We start from the raw sequence: 25,927 nt of genomic DNA on the forward strand, positions 1-25,927 counted from the left end.
AAGTGTGTTTTAGCCTTCTTGTGTTGTCCTAAATAATAATGCTAGTAAAGTACACTAGCAGAGCATCATACGAGAAAAGGTGAGAGACCCTCAAATAAGCTTCACAGTGTTCCTGTGATGAAAGAGCATTATTTGCTGCAGAGAAAGCTTGTCAGTGCATTATAGCAAGTGTTATTTTTAGCTGCATAAGCTAAGAAACAAGTAAGTTCCCTGAGTCATACACTGATGCTATAGCAGGGAGATGTCTAGAACAGAGATAGCCTGACTCCCATGCCCTCTTATAAGAATACAGTCTTATTCTGAAGCAGGTTAAATTCCGACCTGGGCGTGCTTCTGAGTTGTCTCCTTTTTGGACATGAACATCTTGTGAGACTCTTCATTTCAGAGAGAAGAGGGTGGGTTTTGATTGAATCTCATAAGTGCTTTCTTTCTTCCTTCCCAAGGGAACTGAAAGAGAAGATTCAGCCTGAGATCTTAGAACTGATCAAGCAGCAACGTCTTAATCGACTTGTGGAGGGCACCTGCTTTAGGAAACTGAACAGTCGACGTCGGCAAGGTACAGCTCAGACTGCCTGGTCTGGCTTTTTGTTGTCACTTTTGTCTAAAAGTTGAGATGAGTACTGCTCCTACTAGCAAGATCCTTGGTTTTGTTGCTGTCCTTACTGACTGCTTTTACCAGGGAGCATCTGAAAGCATCTCCTAGTTACAATTGTAGGATTTACTGTTTCACTGGAACTGGTTTGGGCTTCATCTGGAATTCAAGTACAGCATTTGATGAAAATCTCAACAGGAGTCTTGCATCCTGAACTAAGTATTTTCGTTTCTGCCTGGTGTCCAGATTTCTTGTTCTCTCTGACCAAAATCTCTACCTCTATTACTAATCAAACAGCAGATGTCCAAAATGTGTATACGAACTCACTTTGCACCTTTCCCTCTAGTACTGCCTGTCCTTAGTTTTTGTTGTGCATTGCCATATACATAAAATATATTATAATGTTTAAATATGCTTTTAAAAACCACTTAGATCAGTAATTTGTGTACACTTAGATGAATAATGATTGACATGAGATTATTTTCCCAATCCTATGAGTCATTGCTCAGTACTAGATTTACTGCTCATTTTAATACACTCAAATCTTTGTGGTTCTTTTTCCCCTCAGAGAGGAATACTTCTTTCTCAAAACAAAATAATGTGAACATAATGTAAATTCAATAGATTAATGTGAGGTTGTATCAAAAAAATTCCCTTTAGAACCTCTATTTTGTGGGGATAAAGATTGCTGTTTTCTTCCCCACTGCAAATGCAATGCAAAATAGAAAGTTACTTACCGCGGAAGATCAATATTTGCAACATTCAAATTAATTGTGGAAAACTGCTTTCCTCCCAGAAGGAATAATCCCTGCAGTGCCTTGGTTCTAAGAAATAAGCAGCCAAATTTCCTTAATGTGCAGCGGTTATTTTGGAAATTTCTAAGCCTTTATCAAGGAGAGAAGTCTCAGAAAATTATGATGCAGCTTTATACCTTCTCTGTCGAGACTGCAAGCCTCTATGAAGCTCTTTGCACAGAGTTTAGTGAAAAAGCATGAATATTCCACTGCAGCTTCTGTATAAATTTCATAGGGAGGCATATTTCCCCATAGAAACATCTTCATGAGGTAAAAGTACCTAAAGTAATGTGTAGTATTGTTCAGCTATCAATAGTGAGGGGGTTTTTATTTTATTCCTTTCAGACCCTTAATCCAAATGACTGAAATTCTAGGGAAGGAGCAGAGTCTTTGTAAACGTACTTGTTTTAGCACATCTCCAAGTTGAAAATAGACTATTTTATTTTAAATTGTTGTCAGTCCATGATTCATTGGGTCAAGAACACTGGAGTGTATAAATTGGTTCAACTTATTTGAGTGGACTTGAAGTTAAAGGAAAATAAAATGAAAAAGAAAAAACTCGACTTGATCTTCTGGTCCACAGTTAAGAAGGCTGCTATGCATTTTGCCTTGGAGTGAACTGTATGGGACATCAGATTAATTTACTTGATGTCATATTTATTTCAGGGCTGAAAGGGTTCATGACTCTTCGGAAACAAAGAAAATGTGTAGTCATGCCTCGAAGAACTTGTGTATTTTCTCAGAAATACACAGTTGAGTTTTTTTGTCAGATACACATGCCCATTTAGAAGGACATGATTCCACGTGCCTTAGAGCTGTGCATACCTTATGCTTGACTTCCTGTATCCTATATTCCCTGAAGCAAAAGTGTAAGGTATTACCTGGGAGGAAGGGAGGAAGAAGACACCACAGCCATTACTGTGCAGTCTAATGAACAAGCAAAGAATATTAAACATAAACATGTTTGGCTTAGAAGCCATTTAATTGTGAACAGTCCATTTTTACATATTTGGCATTGTCCAAAAGAGCAAATAATGACAGGTGGCATAAAGTCAAATAAGCTATTCTGAAATCGACTTTTGTCCCTCTGTGTCTCCTGTACCTCAAGCAGAGCAAGCTGTCAGACCAGCCCTCATGATGTCAGAAGCTAAAACATGACCAAAAGTGAACAGAAGGCCAGAGGTTTAGCAAGTGATGCTAAATATCAGGGCAGTCCAATTTTTGTATAACATTCCTGAGTATTATGATAAAAAATGACAGAAGCCACAAATTCCTGAGTGTGTCTTCTCTTAGCTTTACCCTGGCTCCTCATCTCATGTCCCCAGCCAGCCCTTCAGTATCTGTGCTCTGTGCTTGGTCAGGGGTCAGCAGGAGCCCCAGCACCTGCACTCTGCTCCAGCTCTTTCCATGGAGTATGGCCATACACCATCCAGCTTGACAAAACACAAATGGGAAACACTGGAAGGCATCGTGTTTTGCCTATTATGTAGCAAACTCCTTGTGTTCATGGTAAGATCAGGTAGTTGTTTTGCTTCAGCATGTGTACCACTTCTTCTCCTTTTCCTCTGATTCTTTTTTTACTGTGAGACAGTCCTGGTACAAATTTTGCAAGTCTACCGATTACAAAAGAGGAATCTGAACATGTCCTGCACAGGAGAAGCTGAAAGCATTAAATTGCCAATTTAAAAAATAATTAACTGGCATTATTCCATGATAAAGACTGCAGAGCAAACTTCCATTTAGACGGTTGTTTGAACATGTGGTAGGACACACATGGTTAGTCACATTAAGTTGAGACAATTGACTTACAAAAAAGAAACAAGCAAGGAACTTACAGCCTCTCATGGCCTTTTGAGAAGAGATGAAAAGACTTTCATAGGTACTTGGCACTGGAAAACCACAGTCCAACAGGTCATTCTTTGTGGGGAGTGAGGCTGAAGGTTAAGCAATGTGGTGTATGTAGTCTCTGCCTTTTGCATTTCAGAGCAGGATTATCATTCAGCAGGGTTTCTCTGTAGTTGAAATTCAGAAATACCGTTGTTGTCCCAGCAGGATCCTTGCCACTTTCAAAGAGTGCACAGCCTTTGCCTTGCAATGTTTCACAGACAAACTGCAGCACTATCTCCTGTTTTTATTAGGCATTCTTAATCAATAGGAAATGAAATAGGAAAATCTAGTCTTCCCTTCTGGTCATTGTTCAGTAGCATTTTGTGAAGCTCTGCAAATTCCCACTTTGTTCTTTGACTGTGGACATCAGCTGACAGACAGCCCTCTTTAGCCTTCTCCTTCCTGTGGTAATTCCTAAAAGAAAAGATGAAGACTAAAGCAAAAGCCTACAAAGCTCTTTATAACCTCAAAAGTTATTTTTTTCCGGTAGAGCTAAGTAGCAGATAAAGGCATTTTATTGATGATAATAGACACTTCTGTGGCTGTCATCCAGTATATTTGTAGTGAATGTCACTGGATGCACACTTGGAAATAAATTCCCCTTTTAGCTTTTTAAAGATTATAGAGAAATTGCATGTTATTGAAGTGGTTTTGCAGTTGAAGACAAGGTTTCTTGGACAGATTTTATTTGGAAGGGAAAACAAGCCTGATGATACTGACCATTATACTAAAAACACAAGGCAGCGTATTTTTTAAGTAACCTGCAAAGAGAAAATGTAAAGCAAAAAATCAAGCAAAGACAAGGTTTCCATGTCATTAGGATAAGTGACTCCCAATTCTGAACGTGAGCCATTTTGTCGTCTTTTCTGCAAAAGGATTCTGCTTCTACTTTAGTTCATGCTCTGGGAGCCCATAAAAAATAATATCCTCTGAGCATGTGATTTGCTGAGAGAAAATGGTTAACCAAACCTGCCTTCAGCATTGCCACAAGCTAATTAATGGCCAATCATTTTCAAGGCTTGCTGGTTTTTGTCTAATCAGTTAAGACCAGTTAGAGTGACAGTGTGTCATTGTGGTGAGTATCGGAAAGAAACACAGCGCAGTGAAAGAGAAAGGCTGAGTCCACACATGTATTTAATATCTACATGCAAATATGTGTTCTTTCACTGACATTAAAACATGTTCCTTTTGCTAAATCTGTGAACAGCCTTCATCTGAAAGAAAAAAAAAAAAAGAAAAAAAAAAAGCAGCTTGTTTTTTTTAGTAATCTGGAACGTATTCTGGGAGAAAATGTATACTCTCAGACATTTTTCCATTAATATCTGAGCTATTTCCTCCAGACTCCAACACAGAGCACTTCTGCACTAATCACAGCAATTCTTCACTTGGGGTAGCATTGTGAAGGGCACATGAGTCACTGGCTATTCATACACTTGGAAACACCGTATGAATGGTCAAGCACTCTGTAGCCCATCAGCACAATGTTCTGTGCTCTACTATTTGGTCATAGTTTCAAATATTACTCTTCCAGCCAAATTTGTGGTTGGGTTCGTTATTAGTGTTCTTTTCTTGAACCTTGTCCGTAATCTTTAGCAATGTGCCATGATGTATTTAACCCACTGACTGCTCTAGCAATTGTTTGAAAATCAAAAAAAAAAAAAAAAAATCGAGAACTTATTAAAAAGAAAAGAATAGCAGAAAGAATAATTGTTTCCCAAAAAGAATCCCTAGCATTTGATGGCGTCAAAGGTCAGCTACTAGACAGAAAACTCGGTGACAAGTTTAAATGAACATTGTGCCTGAACATTGAGATGGAATCACAGGCTTTCCTTCAGGTGTAATAACACCTGGCACAAAGTAAGACTTGTATCTCATAGAAGTGACTTAGGCTTCGGGGCAACTCTGTGAGAATGCACCTATGTAAATCTGGCTCTGCTCTGAACAAAATGTCCTTCACTCTTTCCTGAGCTGGCAGCTGCCCAGGCTCCAGATATACCCAAGCACAGATCTGCCCACTGAAGGGGCAGGGTCTGCCCTGTCTTCAAAGCCTCTCGTGGCACTTCAACTCCACAGACTTGTGTTTAAGGGCTCTCTAGGTTTTGATAGGTAGTTTTCTGTTGTTTCATAAGCATCGCTTCCTGATGATAGTAAAGAGAAAAGGATTGTCTTTTTTTCTTTTGCTTATTTTTTCAATTTCATCTGTTTAGAGCTGAACATAAATGCTCACCACTTCCAACATTCTGTTGTGTAATTAAGGCTACTTCGCCCTCCTTGTCAGTGGGAGCAATTTCATACAGTATTTTTGTTGACTGCAGCGTTGCTTTATACGCACTGCATCCAATGAAACTGTGTTCAGCACCTGCACTACAGTAGAACAACATTCGTCCCATTCAAAGCTGTTCCCCTCATGCACTTATCTACACAGGATATTGTCTGGAAAACTAGAGGTAAAAAGAAGCCCAGATAGCCAAGGCTGAGGTGGCTGCAGAGGCTTCTTGGTGCAGTGAGGCCTGCGCTCTGCTGCCGATGTGCCGATCACCTGGCTCAGCCTGGCTGCAGCTGAGGGAGCCTTGTTAGTTCCATGTATAGATTTCGTTTAAGGGTTTTCCCCTTGACAAACTATCTGTGGTACAATGGCAGTTATTAGGGCACCCACAGGAGAATTACAGTGGACGTGCTTCAAGCTGCAGTCTACGGCTGTTAGTTCTTTAATTAACCTTGGGTTATGGGGAGTTGCTGGAAAAGGCTCCATATGCCTCCAGAGATAGATAAGTAGGGTTTCTTCAGATAAAACCACCCCTTCCTAAAAACGAAGTAGAGAAATTTTCACTGAACATTTTTCCCCTTTTATTATTGGAGCAAGGGACTGAAATGTGAATGAGGTTACCAGAATGCTCTCGCTCATAGGAGGTTAAGGAAAGAACCTTTTCAAACCCTCAGTAAAAACTGCAGCCCTGTTTGTGCTAAGCTGCAAGGAGTTCATAGCATATATATTTGTTTTCCAGCTGCAACATCTTGGCTGAGTTACTGACAAAGGAGTGAGACTGTTTTGGTTTTTATTAGGACAGAAATGGTAGTTGTAATCTTGGTATCTGTAAGGTGTATTCTTTTGAATTCTTTTGAGACTGAAGTGAAAGGTAGGCAGAAGAACCTTCTCTACACAGCAAGGTCTTTTCTTTGGGTAGACAAGAGGCGAGTTGCTCTACCATCAGGTCCAACAGGATGTATTTTTTAAAGCTTCAGGTTGTGAAATGTTTCTGGTAGAGTTCCCTGTGAAAGGTCTGAATGTATAAAAGTTTCACACACATCCTTCAGAGATGCACAGACTGCTCCGATGAATTGGCTTTGTGTGTGTTCTTCAGGTGAGAGTCTACTGAGTGAGGGCTCCTGCTCTCTCATTTCATAAGCTTTGTAAGTGGATTTTCCTCTTGACTCTATACATATATCATATGTTCTGCTTACAGTCCTTGGATGCTTATATTTCAGCATCTCTTTCTTTGTATCACAATATTTCTTCATCAAGTGCTCTCCTACCCCTAAACTTTTTAGTATTCTTTATGCCTAGAAGTAAATAATCAAAATCTTCCCCATCACTGTTCTGTCCCTTTGCAAGTGTTTTATCACATCTTTTGAAACCTTTCAGAAGGGGGGGCATGCTCAAAAAACAGTTTGAAACGAGTGGTTTATTTTCCTCAAACATTTTTATCCACCATGACAAATAAATTTAAAGAAACATGTGGAAGCCCTCTTTTGCCATTGTATGGGGCTGCTGAATCATGAACTGAACCTCTGATTGATCACCTGAGGCGAGCAATGAGTCAGCCATGGGAGCACAGTGAAGGCAATTCACCTGTGCTGCAGGAAGGGGTGGAGCCTGGCTGCACCTCTCCTACACCCATTTAAGAGCTGACTGCCAGTAGGGAAGGATCTCTTCTGGAGATCCACTCTACCAGAGTTTCTCTCGTGAGCCCAGGTTACAGTGTGTGTACCTATCATTTCTGTTTCCTGCTTTGGTGTAATAACATCACAGCCAAGCTTTCTGTTATACCTTAACATCTGTATATTTGTTAATTGTACACCGCTATACCATAACATCAGTATATTCATTAATTGTACAGCCATTCAAAACTGAATTGCCTTTCTCTGCCTCACGCTGCACTGCATTTAAAATCACTGGCCAAGAGACTTTAAGAGTCCTTTCAGAAACTTTGGGGCCATGAAGCCATCACTCTCCTAAAGGAGCCAAGGAGTCCTTCCTTTGCTAGCATCCAGATGAGTACACGCAGGCTGGTTCTGGTGACTTCCCAGCTCCCCCAGCCTTTTATCCCAGCTGGATGTAGATCTAATAAATAATTTTAAGGGAGGTTATATTCTGAGAAGCCGGAGACGTAATATATATATATGTCCTAGCAAGGGACGAAATGCAAAGAGGAGTGTGATATGTGTACTTTTGGGGGCACACCAACCACTAAGTCATCTACAAGACAAGGGAGTTAATGTTTGTTTTTTTAAAATCTTTGCATGTTTGTTGTTCCCAGTCTCTCTATAAATACAATCTTCTAGTGTGTGAAAAGCTGTGAGTCAAAATTTTCATGTTATGGGATATTTCAAATATATCAGGCTTAGGGTGTCCAAATTTGGCTTAATTTTCACAAAACATGCAAAACATGAAGCTTTTGTGTGTACGTTAAGGTTAGCCACTCAACGCAGTGGTTATTTAGTCTTTTGTCCATGAGCATATGCAATATCGTGTAATACCAAGTGAGTTGGTTCTTGCAAGTGTTTATCTTAGGAACCAGTGGCTAAATCAAGACAGAAATGGTAAATGCCAATTTTGTTCAGCCAAGGGAAATTACTGAGCAAAGCCCCTGCCCTACTTTCCTACACCCCCAAACATTTCTTCTAAAAACAAAAGGACAGTCCTTCCCTTAGTGCCTCGTTGATAATGCAGGTAAAGACATGTCACTGACCTTGTTTAATGCATTTATTTTGACAGACAAATTTTGGTATTGTCGACTTTCACCTAATCACAAGGTCTTGCACTATGGAGACTTGGAAGAAAGTCCCCAGGGAGAAGTACCCCATGATTCCTTGCAAGATAAACGTAAGTTATGCCACAAGAATTGTGCTGCTTTTGCTTCTTTCAAGCTAGTTCCTCTTTATAACATGTAGTGTTTTCTTCTTAATACAGGACATTATCAGCAGTTCTTTTATGGAGATAGAGAGCAGAGAACATTTCCTCATGCCTTCAAATACTGCTGTCCTAGTTCTGGCAAGCGTATATGAGGACTGAGCTCAGCTTTCCAATGAGCTTGTAATTTCATTCAATTTGGAAATGTCGTGCATTTCATGGAGAGGAACACAGTTTATTTTCATTCCTTGTCTAACTGCAGATGTCACATTAAAATAGTTTGGCATATTCAGAAGCGCATCCTGTCCATGGAGACAGCTGTTTCTTCTGTTGCAAACAACCTAGTGACTGGCTGAAAAATTAGAGGTCTTTTTCATTATCATAACAAGTGGGTTTAAAGACAACACCTTGCTTTGAACACTGTTAAAAAGACTCCACATTACTTTGTTGGGAGTGGACATGCCTTTGTGACAGCCTCTACCAGTAGATTTCTTGGGATGTTTTGTAGAGACTAAAGTCATTTTGGAGCCCTTCAGAAAATAATGCTCTCTCGAAAATTTATCCTTAGTCCTTCAACATAACTTGTAGAGGTTTAACCTGGAGTTCTGGGAAAGTATTTTTGAAGTCTGAGACAATGACTGGTATAGTTCCATCACCAGAAAATGATAACAAAAAAAATATATATATTGAATAAGTAATCATTGCTTTTTATTCCTGTCTGAACTGCCATAAGTAATAAATACCATTCCTGTCATCATTAAATCAGACCAGCTTGTAGAAGAATTCAGGTTGGTAGTTCTATTTCTACTGTGGAATAACAAAAATAATAATTTTTGTAGATGCTAGAAGTTTCTTCAGCCTGAAAATTGAGAAAGAAGAAAATCAGTGATTTAAACTTTTCTTTGTATTGGGAAAACAAAGACTTGTTTCTCTTTTCTGATCCCCAACCTATCTGCAGGCTGTACCTTTTAAAATTTTTAAGTGCTCCCAAACTTAGGCTGTGAGAGAAAGAAGAACCTGTCTGATGTTGAAGCCCTGTCACTTCATAGTCACGTTCACTTCTTTTCAATACCTTCAGAATGCCTCAGGCTCTTACTGCAGTCCTGGCAGAATGTAGGACAGGGTCTCATATTGCTATATTGGCACTGCAAGGTGCTGTTTTACTGGGCAAGGCTTGGAGAAATAGCTCTTGAAAATTACAGTAGCATCAGAATGACAGAAAAAGAGTGAAGGTCACACTTGAATTGAAGGCGCAGTTACTGGACCAGCAGTTCTCAGATTTGTTTGCTTTGAGCATATTTCCACAGTGAAAACCCCAACCCTGACTACAGGCTTCACTTTACGTTTGTGTTTCCTGCAGGCTCTTGAGCCTCTATGGGAATGCCATTATCATGTTGGGACAGCAGATTTAAAGACTATGAAGAATGTAAGATTTATCATTGTGCCTCCCTGCTAGAGTTTGATAAAAGAGAGTTGGGAATATTACAAGATGTAAGATTACAAAGCATCATTATTATTCTAAGCATGTCGAGCCAAACTGGATTGAGAATTTGGCAGAACATTTTCCAAAAATACTCAGGTGTTCTTTGGATACACTTGTAGTGAATTTTGGATTGTTAAGGTCTGAAGATGATGATTCAGATTGTCCTCCATGTACAAAATACAATGGCTTGCATCTCTGAGGAAGGATACACCTTTAGACCTTCTCGTTCTTCTCACTTTTCCTGATCATTTTAGGTTGTTAGGATTTGTGAACAGATCAAGAGATGAAAGAAAATAGGTGGATGAGAAGCTGGAGGGCTGAGAGAAATAACTGTTTTGTGTACTTCTTGCCAAGCTTGAATATCTTGTGTCTATTTCCAAAAATAAATGTTTTTTACTTAGAACTTTTCACTTCTGTGGGTGTCATCTCTCTCTTCAGGCTGGCAGGGTTAAACAAACTGCAGATTCCAGCTGGGACAGAAAGCAGCTGTCCTCTTTTTTGGGGCTTTATTTGTTGTGAGCATGCCACATCTGTGCTCACACCCTCCAGCATTTTGTAGTCAGCTTCTGATACCACTTCAAGTCTTCCAGGCTTTAATGTTGTTATGCTGTTCTATATATATGATGCTTTTCTGAGTTGCAGTGGTAATGGATAATTTATAGATTGTAGAAACTTTCTGTCACTCACTGTCCATACTGTATTGTGGAGTGTATAGATTCTTCATAATGTAATCATGATTGGAAAATTGAATTCCACTTGAAGCTTAGGGAAACGTATGTTTTAGTGACCTCACTAGATTTGCCCTGTGAATGTGTCTGGGTGACAGCAGTTTCCAAAACTTTTTCCTACCTTTTTTTTTTTTTTTTTTAATGATTTCTGATCATTTTTGTTTTTAAAGCAATTGGAATGGGTTATTATAAGCCTTGGTAGGTCCTCGTTCCTGTCAATACTTGAAGCAACTAAAATGCTGATGGCAGTTAGATAAAGAAATACGTATTTGTAAAATGCATGTAGGCATTAACAGGAGGGCAGCAGCATCAACAGAGATCAGGGGTCCAATTCACTCGGCATCCTCTGCTTAGCAGAGACTTCACCCAGAGGCCCTGGAAAGAGTAACAGGACAGGCAGGCATATTACATTAGTAAGAGAGAAATCAGTATATGTTGTTAAGATATACAAATATACACAAAGCCTGTCCAGATGCAGATGCACATGTATATGAAATGCTCTTTCCCAGGGTAGCCTCAACAGGCAAGGAAAGACTCAGCTTTTTATCCACAGTGTGAAATCTTGTCAAGAATTGTTATAGCTGCTTCTACTTGTTTTATTACAGTTTTCTTTCTTAGAACAGGCTGGAAATGGCAAGGGGTGACAATTTTAACACATTAGTCTTGGCTCTTTTTGGACTCTGTAGCTTTTACACATCTTGGTTTTAACTCATTTTCTGGTTTTGTTTGTTTGTTTTTGTTGTTGCTTCTCGGATTTTTGCTTTAACGCAGTGCCAGTGGCAGATATAAAAGCTGTTGTGACTGGGAAAGACTGCCCTCACATGAAGGAGAAAGGAGCTCTTAAACAAAACAAGGTATGGCTCTCAAATTCATATGCATGCACACCCTGAGGAAAGCAAGACTGGTCAACCCAACCTTCCCTGAAGCAATAGATATTTTCCATTCCAACCTGACACCTTTCTGTGTATGCACACATGCTTTGTTTTCACCTCAGACCATTTGAGTTGAATAGTTAGGACAGCCTACTGTCCTTTACTCAGATTTCCTGACAGCTGTTCGTTGTCATATGCCCAGAGCACATTAGGGTAGTCTTTATTAGTGATGTCTTCCACTTCTAAAGCAAAGCAGTTCTGACTGCTGCTGCAAAGCATGGCAGCAATGGCTTTTGGTACCGATTCTTCTATTGTCTCTGATAAGTAACTGGGTTTGTTCCAGCTGTGTTCTCTGATGAGTTCACATTCATTGAACACCAGCACATCCAAAATTGCAATAAATGTCCGGCTGGTGATAACTTGAGGTCCATTCAGGTAGAAAAATAACTGCCAACAAGAGAATGTAAGGTAGGTGCTAGGCAATTAATGAGGTATAGAAGGATGTATTCAGCAGTGCATTTGGAAAAAAAAAATAGGAGACAGTGGTCAGCCTAAATTAGATTTATGCTACTCTAGCAGAATTTCAAAGTGAGCTGGCGCTAAGACTCAAGTTGTTCAGTACCAGAGATTTGCACAGTTTTTGTTAGTAAGCATTGCCATCACAGTAAGAAGAAATTGAGTTACTAGCAAACTCTGACACCCTTGGAGGAGAAGGTCTTCATCCATATTGTATTACACATATTCATGAAGTTTCAATCAGATTTAACTGTCTGACTTGACAAGGAATCAGATCCCAGTGATGTTCAGTCTGACCCAGAACCACATCATGAAGTCTGGAAGCTGGGTCAGAATTTCAAGTACCTGTAAGTGAGGATGTTTGGAGCCAACAAGAGATTTTTATGGACAGAATTGTAAAGTTAAGAGTCCCTTCTTCAGCACCTTAAGAACAAAATGCATACATTCAGTGTTCAAATAAATAATGGAGAAAAGTTGAGAGGAAAGCTATAGAAAATGAAAAGGCACTGTAAAACCATGCCACACAATCATTGCAGCTTCATTACTGACTTTTCTTACCTTAACTATTGATGGAGATAGATACACAGAGCATCTCAATTATTCTGTGTTTCTCACAAATTCAAAGTGGTTTGTTAGGATACTGTCATTTCTTTTCAGCATTGAGTTTACATGGTGAGAAATGAAAAAAAGTCAAGCCATATGAGGAAAAAAAAAATCCCAAGAACATCTTTCCTTGTTGATTTTCTGAATCATGGCAAAAACACACACGTACACAATAGACTACATAGAACTCCTACCTCAATTTACAACTGAACCATCAAGAGTATTTGGCTGGGACATTTCTATGATGCATATAAAGTATTTTTAGTGTTTCCTTGTCTTAGCTCTCATACATCCTCACAAAAAGGAAAGGTAGAGCAATGAAAGCAGTGGGCGGCAGTGATGGAAATTTGTCATCTTTATGGAGCAGAAATGTCTCAATAGTGTTTAATGCTAAATAGCAATGCTGCAGATCAGTTTGTCCTCGGCTGTCAGCATTGCTCCATTTCCTCAGTAAAATTGCTTTGGATTAGTATAAAACTGTCTGAGGACATGAAGATCAGGAGATGATAGCACAGCTCCATCCGTAGCTGGAGAATTCAATTTCTGATCCAAGCAACAATGATCATTATGGGTTTTTTTTTACTATTTCTGATTGTTTTGTTTTATTTTGTTTTGCTTGGTTGTTTTCTGTTTTATTTTGGTTTATTTTCCTCTGGGAATCACATTGTCTTCCCAAACAAAACTGCACAATATTGCAACAACTTAATATTGCAGCATCATAGGAGTAACACATCATTGTTTACTGAGTACCAAACAGTGGATGGTGAGATGAAGAGGAAAAAGCCAAGCATAGAATGCAATTTGTCTGAGTTCACGGTATTAAATCTTTTACTTCCTGAATTTTTCCTGAATTGGTGATATATTTTTAAAGAGGACTTTTCAACCAGTGCATTCTTTTTGTGTGTAGTGTGTGTGTGTGTGTATGTATGTATATATGTATAAGGTGAATATATATATACACACATATCAACCACTATAATGTTTATTCATTGCCTGAAAGGAAAATTGAATGGCGGAATGCCACTGCTGTGAGCATAGCTGGAATTGGCAGAATGTCCATAGCAAAGGCTTCAGCATCTCATAATTTGCCGGCACATGGCTGTTATTCTTCCAGTGGGGCTATTTAGAAATAAATAAGAGATAAACTGAGTTGGAATTTGCATCTCATGAAGCTGGAACTACTTGATAGGACCATTGTTATTCATCTTAGTTGTGTTTTTAAATTGTAGTTAAAAGTCCTCCTTCCGAACTCTTGAGTAATATTAATTAATTTCAAGGAAATTAAATGTTCTACATTTTGCAGCAGTCAAAGCGAAGCATAAGAGAATAATTTGGATAAAATATTGCTGTGTATTTGTCAGCCTGTGTTTGCTGATGCAGTATCTTCAGACTTCGTGCCCATTTAGTGAGCAGAAATAATTCTGCAGATTTCCCTGTACTTCTGCAGCTTCCCTTTTATTTCATGTTGGTGAAAAAGTGCCCTGTCACAGCATATATATATTTATTTAGATATATTTATAATATATATAAATATATTATATATAAATATATATATATATTTCTCTCAGGAGGAACTCCTGGGTCTGGCAAGTAACCTTTATTAAGTTTACTCAGCCTTTGCAAAGACACCAGCTTTGGTGGCAGAGTAGAGAGAGGTCATTCCAGCTGCATGGGATCACTCAACCACAGACCCTTTAAATATCTTTTTATCTAAATAGCATTTCTCCAGTTGGCCCAGGTAGCAGGAGAGAGAGGAAAGTTTTTTCCCCTTACAAGCAGCTAGGGAACAGCAAGTGTCTGAAATGTGCAGGAGGGCAAGGAGTTAGGAGAGCCAAGGTACCGAGTTCAGCAGGTTGAAGTGAGGGAGAAATAAAGCAAAACAAGGAAGGAACAGATTTGAAGGAATGGGAGAGAGTTAAAATCAGAGAGCAAGAAGAAGTAGTGGAACAGGCTGGAGTAGAAAATGCCTTTGAAAGGAGTTGAAAAGTAGAATAGAAGATGGCAGAGAAAATCACAGATGGCTAGTAGAGACTACTGGTCCTCCTCCAGGAATTGCTGAATCCTCAAAATCACCTGTCCTTGATAGGAGCAGACCAAAGCCAGGTGGGTGTCTGACAAGTCAGACAGACCAACTACTGAGACCTCCATCAATATGGAAGACCAGATGGCAGCTCCAGCCTTAGGCTTCTGCTCTTCTTGACTGTGCATGTTTGCTATGCACGAAATAGCAGAGATGCTGGAGCCTGGGAGCTGTAATTCCTGAGCTGTTGGTCTCTGGGGCAGCGAACAAAGAAGCCAAACCAGGGCTGCCAAACTTCTACTTTGCACATAAAAGGAAGTTTGGTGCCTTAAATCTAGTCCTCCTGTCTATCTGCTTAGGAGTGTCTAAATCTGTGGCTTGCTTTCGTGTTCCTCTCTCAGACAGGGCTTTTCTCTCCTTTTCCTTTTTTTGGGATGAACAAAACCTTCAATCCCTTGAAATTCTCCAGAGGACAAATGATCAGAAACCAGGCCAATAGAATTGTTGTTGACTTTCATGAACATGTGAGGAGATAATGCCAGCTTTGTGTGGGCAGCAGTAAATTTGTTTCCTTAATGAGGGATATCGCTCTTAATAAGGTGTGGCTTAGAGACATGCCTAGCACACAGAATGGCTATGTGAGCCATGAGCAATTTGTTTGCTTAGCGTACCAATAGTAGGAGTAGCTGCAGCTCTCTTGGAGATTTAGCACAGACTTGTCTCCTGTGGCTTGGCAATACTGCAAATTGGACCTAATAACTATACTCAGGGAAATCAGCAGCATTTCCCATGAGATCCTGATCTCTGATCAGCAAAGATTATCCTTAATGATTACAAGTTTCTATGGTTCAGATGCCGCTCTTAATCACACAAACTCAAAAATAAAGTAACCCTTACTGAGATTCAGGGATGTGTGTCGGACCAGGAGATGAAGGTGGGAGTCTAGACCAACACACATGCTGCAGTCCCTGCAGTCAACTCCAATTTTAAAACTGATTGTAGCAAATTTAAGAAGCAGTACTGTTATTGCTGCTGGCAGCATAGGACCTGTTGTCAGCTGAGAATCAGCTGGTGATCACAGAATGGCCAGGTTAGGAAGGGACCTCAAGGATCATAAATCTCCAACCCCCTGCCACATGCAGGGCCACCAACCTCCACGTTTAATGCTAGACCAGGCTGCCCAGGGCCCCATCCAACCTGGCCTTGAACACCTCCAGGGACGGGGCATCCACAGCCTCTCTGGGCAGCCTGTTCCAGCACCTCACCACTCTCTCTGTAGAGAACTTCCCCCTGACATCCAACCTAAATCTTCCCTCCCTCAACATAAAACCGTTTCTCCTTGTCCTGCAGTTATCAACGCTTTCAAAGAGTTGATTCCCCCCTGTTTGTAGGCTCCCTTTAGGTACTGAAAGGCTGCAGTGAGGTCACCCCACAGCCTTCTCCAGGCTGAACAAGCCCAGCTTCCCTCAGCCTGTCTTCACAGGGGAGGTGCTCCAGTCCCCTGATCGTCTTTGTGGCTCTCCTCTGGATCCTCTCCAACAGCTCCCTGTATTTCTTGTACTGGGGGCTCCAGACCTGGACAATGATCAACTTTATGAGGTTCAGGAAGCCAAGAGGCAAAAAGAACAGGATGTATGATACAGATCAAAGTAGTTCTGAGTCAGCATTCTCCCATTGTAGCCAGGTCTTTTTTTTCCACAAAGTTATTATTTACATATCAGCTAGCTTACAGGTTGAGAAATGGTTGTAGCAGCATTTATAGTGATGTGTGCAGTAACCATGATAACATCCTTGTATGCTCACTGTTGGCTAGTGAAAGATCATTATTTATTCACATTGATTGGGTTTCCCTGTAGGAACCCAGCTCCAGGTGCCCTGTAGGGAAGACTAGTGCTTAATGAATTCACTTTATCACCTATGAAGCTACAGCTTCAATGCTGAGGAGAAAAAATTTGATTTTTTGTCCTCTCCCAAGATTCATTTGGGTCCTCACAACTAAGTAAGCCGGATAGTTCACTTTGCACCTGCAGATTCTGGTTCAGGTAAAGATTAAGTGACAGAAATCTTCTGGGAATTAATAATTTCACAGATTTCCAAGTGCATTTTTATGGGTTGTGTTGATTTCAGTCCTCAGTGAATGAGGAGTAGTCAGCAGTGAGTTAATTTTACCTGAAGCATCTGTGTTGGAGTTCCTGCTGTGCCAATCTCTTGCAATGGTTTGGTACTGCTGTGGCTTTGGCCAGGCCAGGGGAGTACCATAGCCTATTTTCCCATTTGTATGAGTGAGTAAGAAAGACCTACATGTATGAATGCCTCTTTTGGAACATTAACGTATGTTTCTTTGTCTTTTTTTCAGGAAGTGCTAGAGCTTGCGTTCTCTATATTGTATGACTCAAGTGGCCAGCTGAATTTCATTGCTCCAGACAAGCACGAGGTGAGTCAAATTCAGAGCACAGAAGCTTCTTTGAAGCCCTCTCAGTTCCTCAGCTTTTTAAGAACATAGGAATGGTCACCCTATTACAGAGTACAGATCCGTCTGAACCTGTGTCATGTCCCACAACAAACTGAAAGTACAGAGATTAGTATGGGAGTAAGACCTGCAGTTTTCTTCTGTATCCTGAACTGTGTGTTTTGCATTTGTGTGTCACAGAGCACCATGGGGGACAAAATCCAGGACAATATTTCTAAGACCTACTGAAATGAAAACTATAAGTAAGGGAAAGAAGGGAGTTTGGGAAAACGTCAGTTTCACAGACCTGGCTCACCATTTTCTGGTGCAGTAAAGATTTTTCTTTCTCTGGTCTGTGTTAGACATTGAAACACTTGGCTATGCATTCTATTTTGTGAACTTTAATTCAACATCAATGATTTGTACAGCCAAACTGTTCATGAATCACTGCTGTCCTCAGCTCGTCTTGACCGTGCCTGTATAATCAAGGGCGGTTATACAAACACAGGGTCTCAATTTTATGTTTTCCAGAACAGCACATCCTCTTTTTTCTTGATTTCGTGCTTCTTGAAAGCATTTTATGACAGGTGATTATAGAAAGTCATTTGTTTTGCATCTCCATCAGTGGATACAACAGGGGCTTGCAGTCGGTCTCACTTTTGTAAGAAGTGAAAATAACAACAGCAAGGCACGATGATGGTCTTCTCCCTGCTTCTTTCTCTTAGTTGATAACAGAAGGAATTGACAGTATTGTTGCCTTTTGAGAGATGATGGAATTTATTTACGTAATTATGTGGAAGCATCACAAGTGATTCCCTCAAAGACCTTGGAATTTTCAAATAAAAATTTAGCTGAGAAATATTGCTGGTAAATCTTCATCCACGAGCAGCAGGATCCCAGGCACAATGTGCCACTAGAGCTGTTGGTCCAAATCAAACATGATTGTCTTCATCCACTGAACTGGACCTATGTTAGGTACTTTCTGATATGAATTCTCCAGAAATTGAATTCTAGTCTGTTTCAGCTCATAAAAGCAAATAGTCATGAAAGTCAACAGATTTTTCAGTTACTTCTGTTGCAAATATAGCCCAAGTGTATTTTAATGGCCTGAATGTTCAAAAACTGCTACTGTACCACACTGGCTGATGCTAGCATTGAGGTGCTCTGGTGATTGTGTTAAAACACCTCTATTATCTTTATATCTCTTTTTGATCTTATGCAGCTTCTTTGAAGCAAAAATAATATGCTCAAAAAGGGGCCAGAGGCAACAATCTCTGCTGCTATTTGATAGTTCCCACATGAACATTTTCAAAAGGGCATCTCCCTTCTTCTGTACTTTTTCTTGAATTACAGAGGAATGAGTTATGGTTAGAGTGAATAGTGCAGGTGTACAGAGGAAGCACCCATATGGAAAGGCAGATAAGTTGTTTTGTACCTCATGATTCTTCATCTAAGTAACTGAGGTGATTGTTGATAAAAATGCTGATTTAGCAACATTGTCAGCTAGGGAGATTTCACAGGTGGCACCTCAAGATTTGGACAGCTTTGTGTAAAGTGCCAGAAATGATGTTAGTGCCTGAGAATTTCAGGTCAGATTTAGAGAGCTTTTTTTCTGCAGTCTTTTTGACTCTAGAGAGAGCTTTGGATGTGGGAATCTAGTGTGTCCTAAAAACAACTGGGTTGATAGGATAATACAAGTTATAAGGGACCTTGAAAGGTCCTCAGTTTAACCTCTTGCTCAAAGTATGTCAGCAGTGAGCTCAGACCAGATTGCTTGGGGCTGTATCCAGATGGATCTGGAAAACCTTCAGAGATGGAGCCTGTGCAATCTTTCTCATTGTCTGGCTCCACTGCTTGACTCCTAAGGTATTTTTTTTTTTTTTTTTAATAAAATCTCATTACAGAACCAATGTCATTGAGATTTGGACCTCTTTCTTGCACACTTAAGTATGGCAATACCCTTAGCCATCTGTTGGAGCTTACTCTAGCCAGAGGATTCAGCATTGAGAGATCACTTCATCGTATTTGTTTTTCATTGGAATACTAATAGCTGGCTTCAACTACATAGCAAGAAGATGGATTAATCTTATCCTTGATTTTTGACAGAGAAACTGATGACTTAGGCTATAATTAGGTTTCTTTGGAATTTTATGAAAATGAATCTGTAGTAAATTAATTTTTCAGTGGCTCTTATTCTGTTTTGAATATAAAAAAAGAAAAAAGCAATTGAATGAATACCTCTGTTTTTCTACCTTCTCATTAGGATTTCTCTCTGCTCAAAGTGTGCGGTTTAATTAGAGACACTTGCCAATATGGAGATTAGAGAGGAATCCCCTTTTCCAGGCCATTGCACTCATTTGAATTCTGGCCAGAATTCAGTTTCTGTGGGCCCTGAATGAGTTATATCTGGAACAGAATCACAATTCTGCTTTCTGGATCACTGGTATTCCTCCACAGAGAAAGTCCTGGCCATACTCACTGAGCAAGTGATGGATGATCTACGTCAGTTGCTGCATCTGTTGAATGGATGCTCTGCACTTCAGTAACTTGAGCAGGGCCCTTTGCCTTTCTGTTCCTTTCCTAAAAGTGCATGCTAGGAAAATTTTCCCAAAGAAAGATTTCAAGTTGGTCATTAAAAAAAAAAATTGTAGTATGTTAAAAATAATTACAAGTCTAGGGTAGCTTTTTTTCTTCTCTTGATATTCTTCATGCTCTCCACAGTAGTTGCATGCTTTACAAGTCTTCAGTGGCACTCTTTGAGAGCTTAGAATAAGTAGGGAAATCGTTTCCTTGGTACTTGTTAGCAGGACAGCCTGAACCCTCATGTCTCTTCTATGTAGCTGATCTGTACTCTCAAGTCTCTTTTGTACAGCTAATCATATTAAAGCTGCAGCTTGGCTTACCAATACCCTGAGTGAATTTCTAGCTCTGGTGCTCTTGTGGTACTGACTTAAATGGGTCGGATTTCACTTTGGTTGTTGAAGTGTATTAACCATCCTATTTGAAAAACATGCCCTTTTTCTGGATGAAGACATGCCCCAAGAGGGGGCTTTCTCTCCGTCTTTCTTTAAGATAATCTTCATTTCTGCTGTAGGATGAAGTCAACTGTGGCTATCTTTAGATTTGTCAATATCATGTAGCAAATGGTCAGCTAAATTTAAAATCCATTTTTTGGCGTGAAATCTAGCAGAAGTATTTGTAAGATAAAAATGTAGTTATGGTTGATTTAATTTTCTCCTGCAAACTAGGACACAAGTTCATGATTGAACTCCTTATTTTTAGACGATAGCATTTGAGCACTTCTGTTCATGGTTGAATAAATGGCCTGTAGTAATAAATGAAAGAGACTTATTTTGATATAAGTTGACTGTACATCACCAATCTCCCACGGGCTTGTTACGTATTTAAAATGGTTATTCAGCCAGTGTTTGTCTCAAGCTGTCAGCCATTGAGAAAGATAGCATCTTCTATTAGGAAAAAGCTAACAATATAGAGAGGGTTTTAGAGACAAGTTCAGCATTTGCAGCATTTAGAATGCAAAGCAGAGGTTAAATAGATTGATTGGTCAATGAGAGCATATTTCTGCACAGGTCTGTTGATACCACCTTGTTATGATTTGTTTTGCTATAGATTAAACTGGGTAGTTTATAGAGGATTTCTTATGGAAAGAGTCAAGGGGATTTTGACTTTGGAAATCAACTGATTTAACTTCTTGGAAAAATAGAATAGTGTGGGCAAGAGGGGACCATAAAGATCATCTAATTCCAATTCCCAGTAGCCCTGCCACTGGCAGGGTTGCCACCCACTAGTTTTATTTGTCCAAAGCCCCATCCAAATTGGCCTTGAATGCCTCAACGAATGGGTCGTCCACAATTTAAGTGTCCTGGTAACAGAAATTTGATGTAAAAGAATCGTGCTCTGTAAGTACAGGGAAAAGGAGGAGGAGAAGGAGACATATCCAAATATTTCTTATCCTAGGTGAAGTTTCATTCTTTCTCACTTAGCTTTTAGGGAATATTCTACAAGAAGTTTGGAGCAGATATCTAACTGTCAAACCATCTAGAGGTTTTCATTTCTTCCTACTTTTAGAGTATTCTTTATTTTCTGAGCAGCTTATTGGAACATACCTTCTTCACGATATGAGGTAGTAAAATGAATCAACCTCATGTTAGGTCACTTAGTAAGTCCTGAGGGAGCAATAACCGTAGAAGACCAAACCAGAAAATCAGTCTGTATTCAGAAAGTCTATTAATGACAGTTTTTCTCTTTTCCCTGTGCAGTACTGTGTATGGACCGATGGGCTGAATGCCCTCCTTGGGAAAGATATGTTGAGTGATTTGACACGAAACGACTTAGATACGCTGCTCAGCATGGAGATAAAACTACGCCTCCTTGACTTGGAAAATATACAGATCCCAGATGCTCCTCCACCTATCCCAAAGGAGCCCAGCAACTATGACTTTGTTTATGACTGTAACTGAGGCTGCCACTGAAACTTGCTTCAAAACTGGAAATATTATAACTGGAGAGATATTAAAAAACAGAAGAGTGTGTGAGAAAAACAGAAACCCACTTGTGCACCTTGGATTTTGGCTTTGGGGAGGGATGTAGAAACATTTGCATTCTTCCCCACTCCCTGCATCCTTTCCTTCCCCATTCTCATCTTCCCCATTGCTCATCCAAATCCACATTGCTTTAATTAACTTTTAATTGCAGGCCATTGGCCTTGCTTAAGGCAAAGACTGCCACTAAGAAGCACCCTCTCAAGGACTTTTTTTACATTTTTAATACTGGAATAGACATTCTTAACTGAAGGACAACGCTACCAAACCGCATGCCTCTGGCAGCCACTTGTCAGAGCGGAGGCTCTAACTGGAAGGAGGAGGGAGGTAGGGAGAAGAAGCAGCTACTGTAAGCAGAAGATTTCCCCAGATACTCCCAAGAGTTTGTTCACAACTGAATTCAATGCAATGACAAAAACAAAAACAAACAAACAAAAAAAAAGTTAACTGCTTCCCAGTACTCGCACCGTTCATCGCTGTCATTGTTCTCTCCACTGTCATCTCAGCTCTTGTCACTGGCCTTCACCCAACCGATCAGCTCTCAGAAAGGAAAGTCTGCAGGTTTTTGCTGTACCATATGCTGTGATGCCGCAACAGCTTTTAACTTCTTTTCCTCCCAGCTCTCAAATAGCCCTACACTAGCAGTCCACTAGCACAAACTGTTTATGAAGCCACTAGTGTGCCCTGTCCCTGTAGCATTCCCTAAGCCTCAACTGCCTCTAAAATTGGCTTGTTGCTACTCAGAGTTACTTTTATTTTCTTGGTCCAAAGTTCAACAGTAATTTCCACAAGTTAATTACAACTACCAGACATTTCGGTTTACATTGTTGTCATTGCTACAGTGTTAAAATTTGCAAGGATTTTCTTTTGTACGGGTTCTAATTTTATTTTATTTTTTATTTTGCCAGACAAATATATTTAATGAAAACTAATTTCATTGTGAGTACTTTTGGGAAACAATATTTTTACTTAATTTCCATTTGGAACACTTGCCCTGAGGGGAAACACCAATATTCCCTTCAACTTTGCTGTTGAATAAAGATCTGAGTTGTGATGATTCTTGGAACTTTGTTTTTCTTCTGAAATTGTCCTATATTCTGTATGGTTCCTAGTGGTTGTCAAGTGTTTGGTACAAAGAGAAGAGGGAAAGGCTGACCTTTTTCATCTGCACCTGATTTCATTTACTGGTTTGCTTGTGGTGACGAGGATGAGGTGAGTTCAGAGATACTCACTTGCTGCAGGTACACAAACCTTCCTGTGTTAAGGAGCCTTTCAGAAATCTGAAATCAAAGCACACTCGTGCTTATGATCAACTCAAAGCTGCAGCCTTAGTGTGTTTGCTGGAGTAACTGTTCCTCTACTTCCATTTTCTCTATGAAGAGTGTTTCTTGCTGCAAAGGACACATACTGGGGAAGACAGGAAGACTCTCCCTGTTTTTCTTCCGGGTAATTCATCAAGTTCAGTCTCTCTTAGTGCTGAGTCTAGATCTGGAGAAACCCACCAGCCCTCATAGCTGAAGACAAATTTTTATTTGTGTTCGTTCCTCTCCTGCTCAGATCCAGCCATAAATAGACTGTCAGGGGGTTTTGTCAGAGCTTGGACTATGGAGAAAGCTGGAGAGTGGCTCCAGTTTAAAGAGAAGATATTGGTTCAGGTGGCCTTTGTCCGTCAGGCTGTCTGGGACAAGCGTCCTGACTGAAATTACAGCAGGTGGGAAGAGAAGTCCCTCAGGTGAAATGAAAGAGGAGTCAAGGAGAACATCAGGAGCAGAGCAGGAAAGTCCTAAAGAAGGACTTTCCTTCCCAAAGTGGTGTTTGCAGTGTTTCATGAATGCCTTGGTCCACTGGGAGATGCAAGTTGGTTTAGGTGATGATGGATGGTCACATAAAGAGTACAAAGTTAATATGGACTACGGCCTGAGAGAAAATTCAATATGAATGAGAATGAGCGATGTGTAGTGTAGGAAGTGGAAGTTCGAGTTACTTTATTCTGTGGAGTCTTTTAATACAGCAAAGGCAGTCAGGGGTCATGAATGAGTGGTTTGCAGGGATTTGGGGAGGGATCCTGGGGCTGGAGACAGAGGCAAGAACACATTTATTTGCCACACACTGATGCCTTATGACTTCCTGAAGACCAGACTCAGAGCAAGGCAGAGAATCCAAGTGGTTTTATCAACCTTCTTGACTCATCTGGGTGAATTGGCTGTGCATAACCTGTGCATTGTTTATGGACTGCAGAGCTGCTTGTGAGTCGTTGGCAAAAGAAATGCCTTTGGCTTCTGGATTGACCAGCAGTCGCTGCTGCTCAGGGGCAATCCAACACGGAGATCTTAACAGGAGCACAGCTGTGTGAGCATTGGAGAGAGCAGCAAACAAAACCTTCCTTCTGAGAATGAATTGTGCAGGAGGAGGAGGTTACACTTGGCTCTCCCACAAAGGTGAGTGCCCCAAGCTGCAGGGATGCTAAATTTGTCCCCCTACGTGTCCTGCCTGTGCCATCAGAAAGAAGAGACTTGGGCTCCGTGCTGGTAGAATAGCCCGTGCAGCTATTTTAGCAACACTCCTACAGCAGTGCGACAAAGGGTCGTGGTGCAAACACGAATCCTGCCTCCACTTTCTAGAGCAGTCACACAGCTCGTTTCGCCATTATGAAATTTAAAAAAACGTTTGGTGATGAACGAGCACCCTGCTGCTTCCCATTCATTTAAAAAACAAGAATTAAAATGGCAATTTCATTCGCTTGTGCTGTTGTGTGTTCTGAGAAAGCTTTTAAGGCTTTCCCTTCAAGAAGCTTCAGAAATAGAATTGCAGTTGAAGTTTTGTGTATAAATTCGAAACACTAAATGGGTAATTGCTTGTAAAAGCTATAAAGGGGAGAGAAAAAAAAAACAATAAGCCTAATTTTAGCTCTTGTTTTTGAAATGACTTTCTCTTTGAAAGTTAATATATTCTTTACAAGAAAACATGAATCTGGAAAAATACATATCTTAAGTCAGCTGTTTGTCCTGCCTGGAAGACCAAGGAGAGGAGCAACAGTGCTGAGCAATCCTGCCCAGAAGAAAGCGATGTGTCATGGGAAGGTCTTTCTGTCATGGCTTACAGTTCTTCTTTTCTGAAGCAATTCTTTTTTTAGCACTTTAACATTACAGCCTGCAGAGAAAATAACATTCTCTTGCAGAGCAGCAAGTAGGTGATGACTGTTTTTTGGGTTGCAAAACTACCATGCAAGATCTTGATTACTTTATTTGTGAAATCCTCCTGATGCCCTCTCCAGGATTGCATTCTGCCTGCCTGAGGCACTGTTATCAGCATCTTTCTCACGTCAGTGCTCCCCAGTAATGAAGATGTGTTGCATGCACAGCCTTGGGTATGCGGTGGGACCCACTGCCTTCACACAGACTCTGACTGATGAAGGAAAGGGAGAACGACCCTTCACAGTGCTGAGGATAAAACCCTGCACACTGGAAAGTGTTCATATGATGTCGTCTTCCTCACAGCTTGCTGAACCAGGATAAGACGTGCTCAGTGCTCCTCACTGGATGATAATTATGGTTGAACATTGAACATCCACGTGGCTTCCTGATTAACAGAGCACTTAGGCTTATCCCTGTGCAGCAGGAGAGCTTTGATTTCAGACTGATGAGCAGCACCTAAATTTAGGTGTGTGCTGGCAGCCTGGCTGGATGAAGGCTTTGTGGAGAAAGGCAATTTTACCCATCTCTGAGCTTTCACTACACGCTCAGAGGCGATGCAGTAATGACTTTGCTGTGCCCTGTGTGATCGGACTGGTGCCACTGGTTACCTCGTGATGTTGAAGGAGACACTGCCTGGCTATTGAATAGCTCTGCAGCTGCTCCACACATCCTTGGGACTTAGGGAGAGGTAGAAGGGTTGAAAAGGATTCTCCTTTTGGCATGAAGTCAGGCTGAAGTGGTGTCAACGGAGTTGGGGCAGCACCACGTATAAAATGGATGTTGGCAGAGTGATGAATTTTTATTGCAAGGTGATTTCAAATTGCACGAGGGAGCACAGCCTCATGAGGGCAAGGTTAAAGAACTGGAGAGAGCTTCACACTCATTTAGTGACATATATTTACATTTTATTTCTCCTTCTTGCTGGGAGACTATGGATGTTTCTGGGGTACAGAGATGCTCTGGTGGTGCTCAGCTTGCAGGGACACAGGCAGAACCTAGGCCATCCTTCCTTAGCCATCCTTCTGCAAGCAGAGAGATTGCTGTTGAAAATAGAGGAATTTTAAAAACTGATGTTTTTTTTTCCAACAGATAATTT

At 40.5% G+C, this 25,927-nt stretch overlaps 1 protein-coding gene across 10 annotated transcripts in view; it reads left to right on the forward strand.

Moving 5' to 3' along the window:
* Positions 1-22,694, forward strand: part of ELMO1 (engulfment and cell motility 1) — a 291,425-nt gene extending 268,731 nt beyond the window's left edge. For all 10 annotated transcript variants that reach the window (XM_085226590.1, XM_085226589.1, XM_085226588.1 and 7 more), the window contains 5 exons: positions 444-556; positions 8,270-8,377; positions 11,387-11,469; positions 16,983-17,060; positions 21,356-22,694. In XM_085226590.1, coding sequence (XP_085082716.1) covers positions 444-556; positions 8,270-8,377; positions 11,387-11,469; positions 16,983-17,060; positions 21,356-21,556 — 583 coding nt within the window. In that variant the 3' untranslated portion in view covers positions 21,557-22,694. The remainder of the gene's footprint in view (positions 1-443; positions 557-8,269; positions 8,378-11,386; positions 11,470-16,982; positions 17,061-21,355) is intronic.
* Positions 22,695-25,927: the final 3,233 nt, after the last annotated feature.

The sequence above is a fragment of the Meleagris gallopavo genome, chromosome 6 (assembly GCF_905368555.1).
Source record: "Meleagris gallopavo chromosome 6, MGAL_WU_HG_1.1, whole genome shotgun sequence".
NCBI classification, from domain to species: Eukaryota; Metazoa; Chordata; class Aves; order Galliformes; family Phasianidae; genus Meleagris; species Meleagris gallopavo.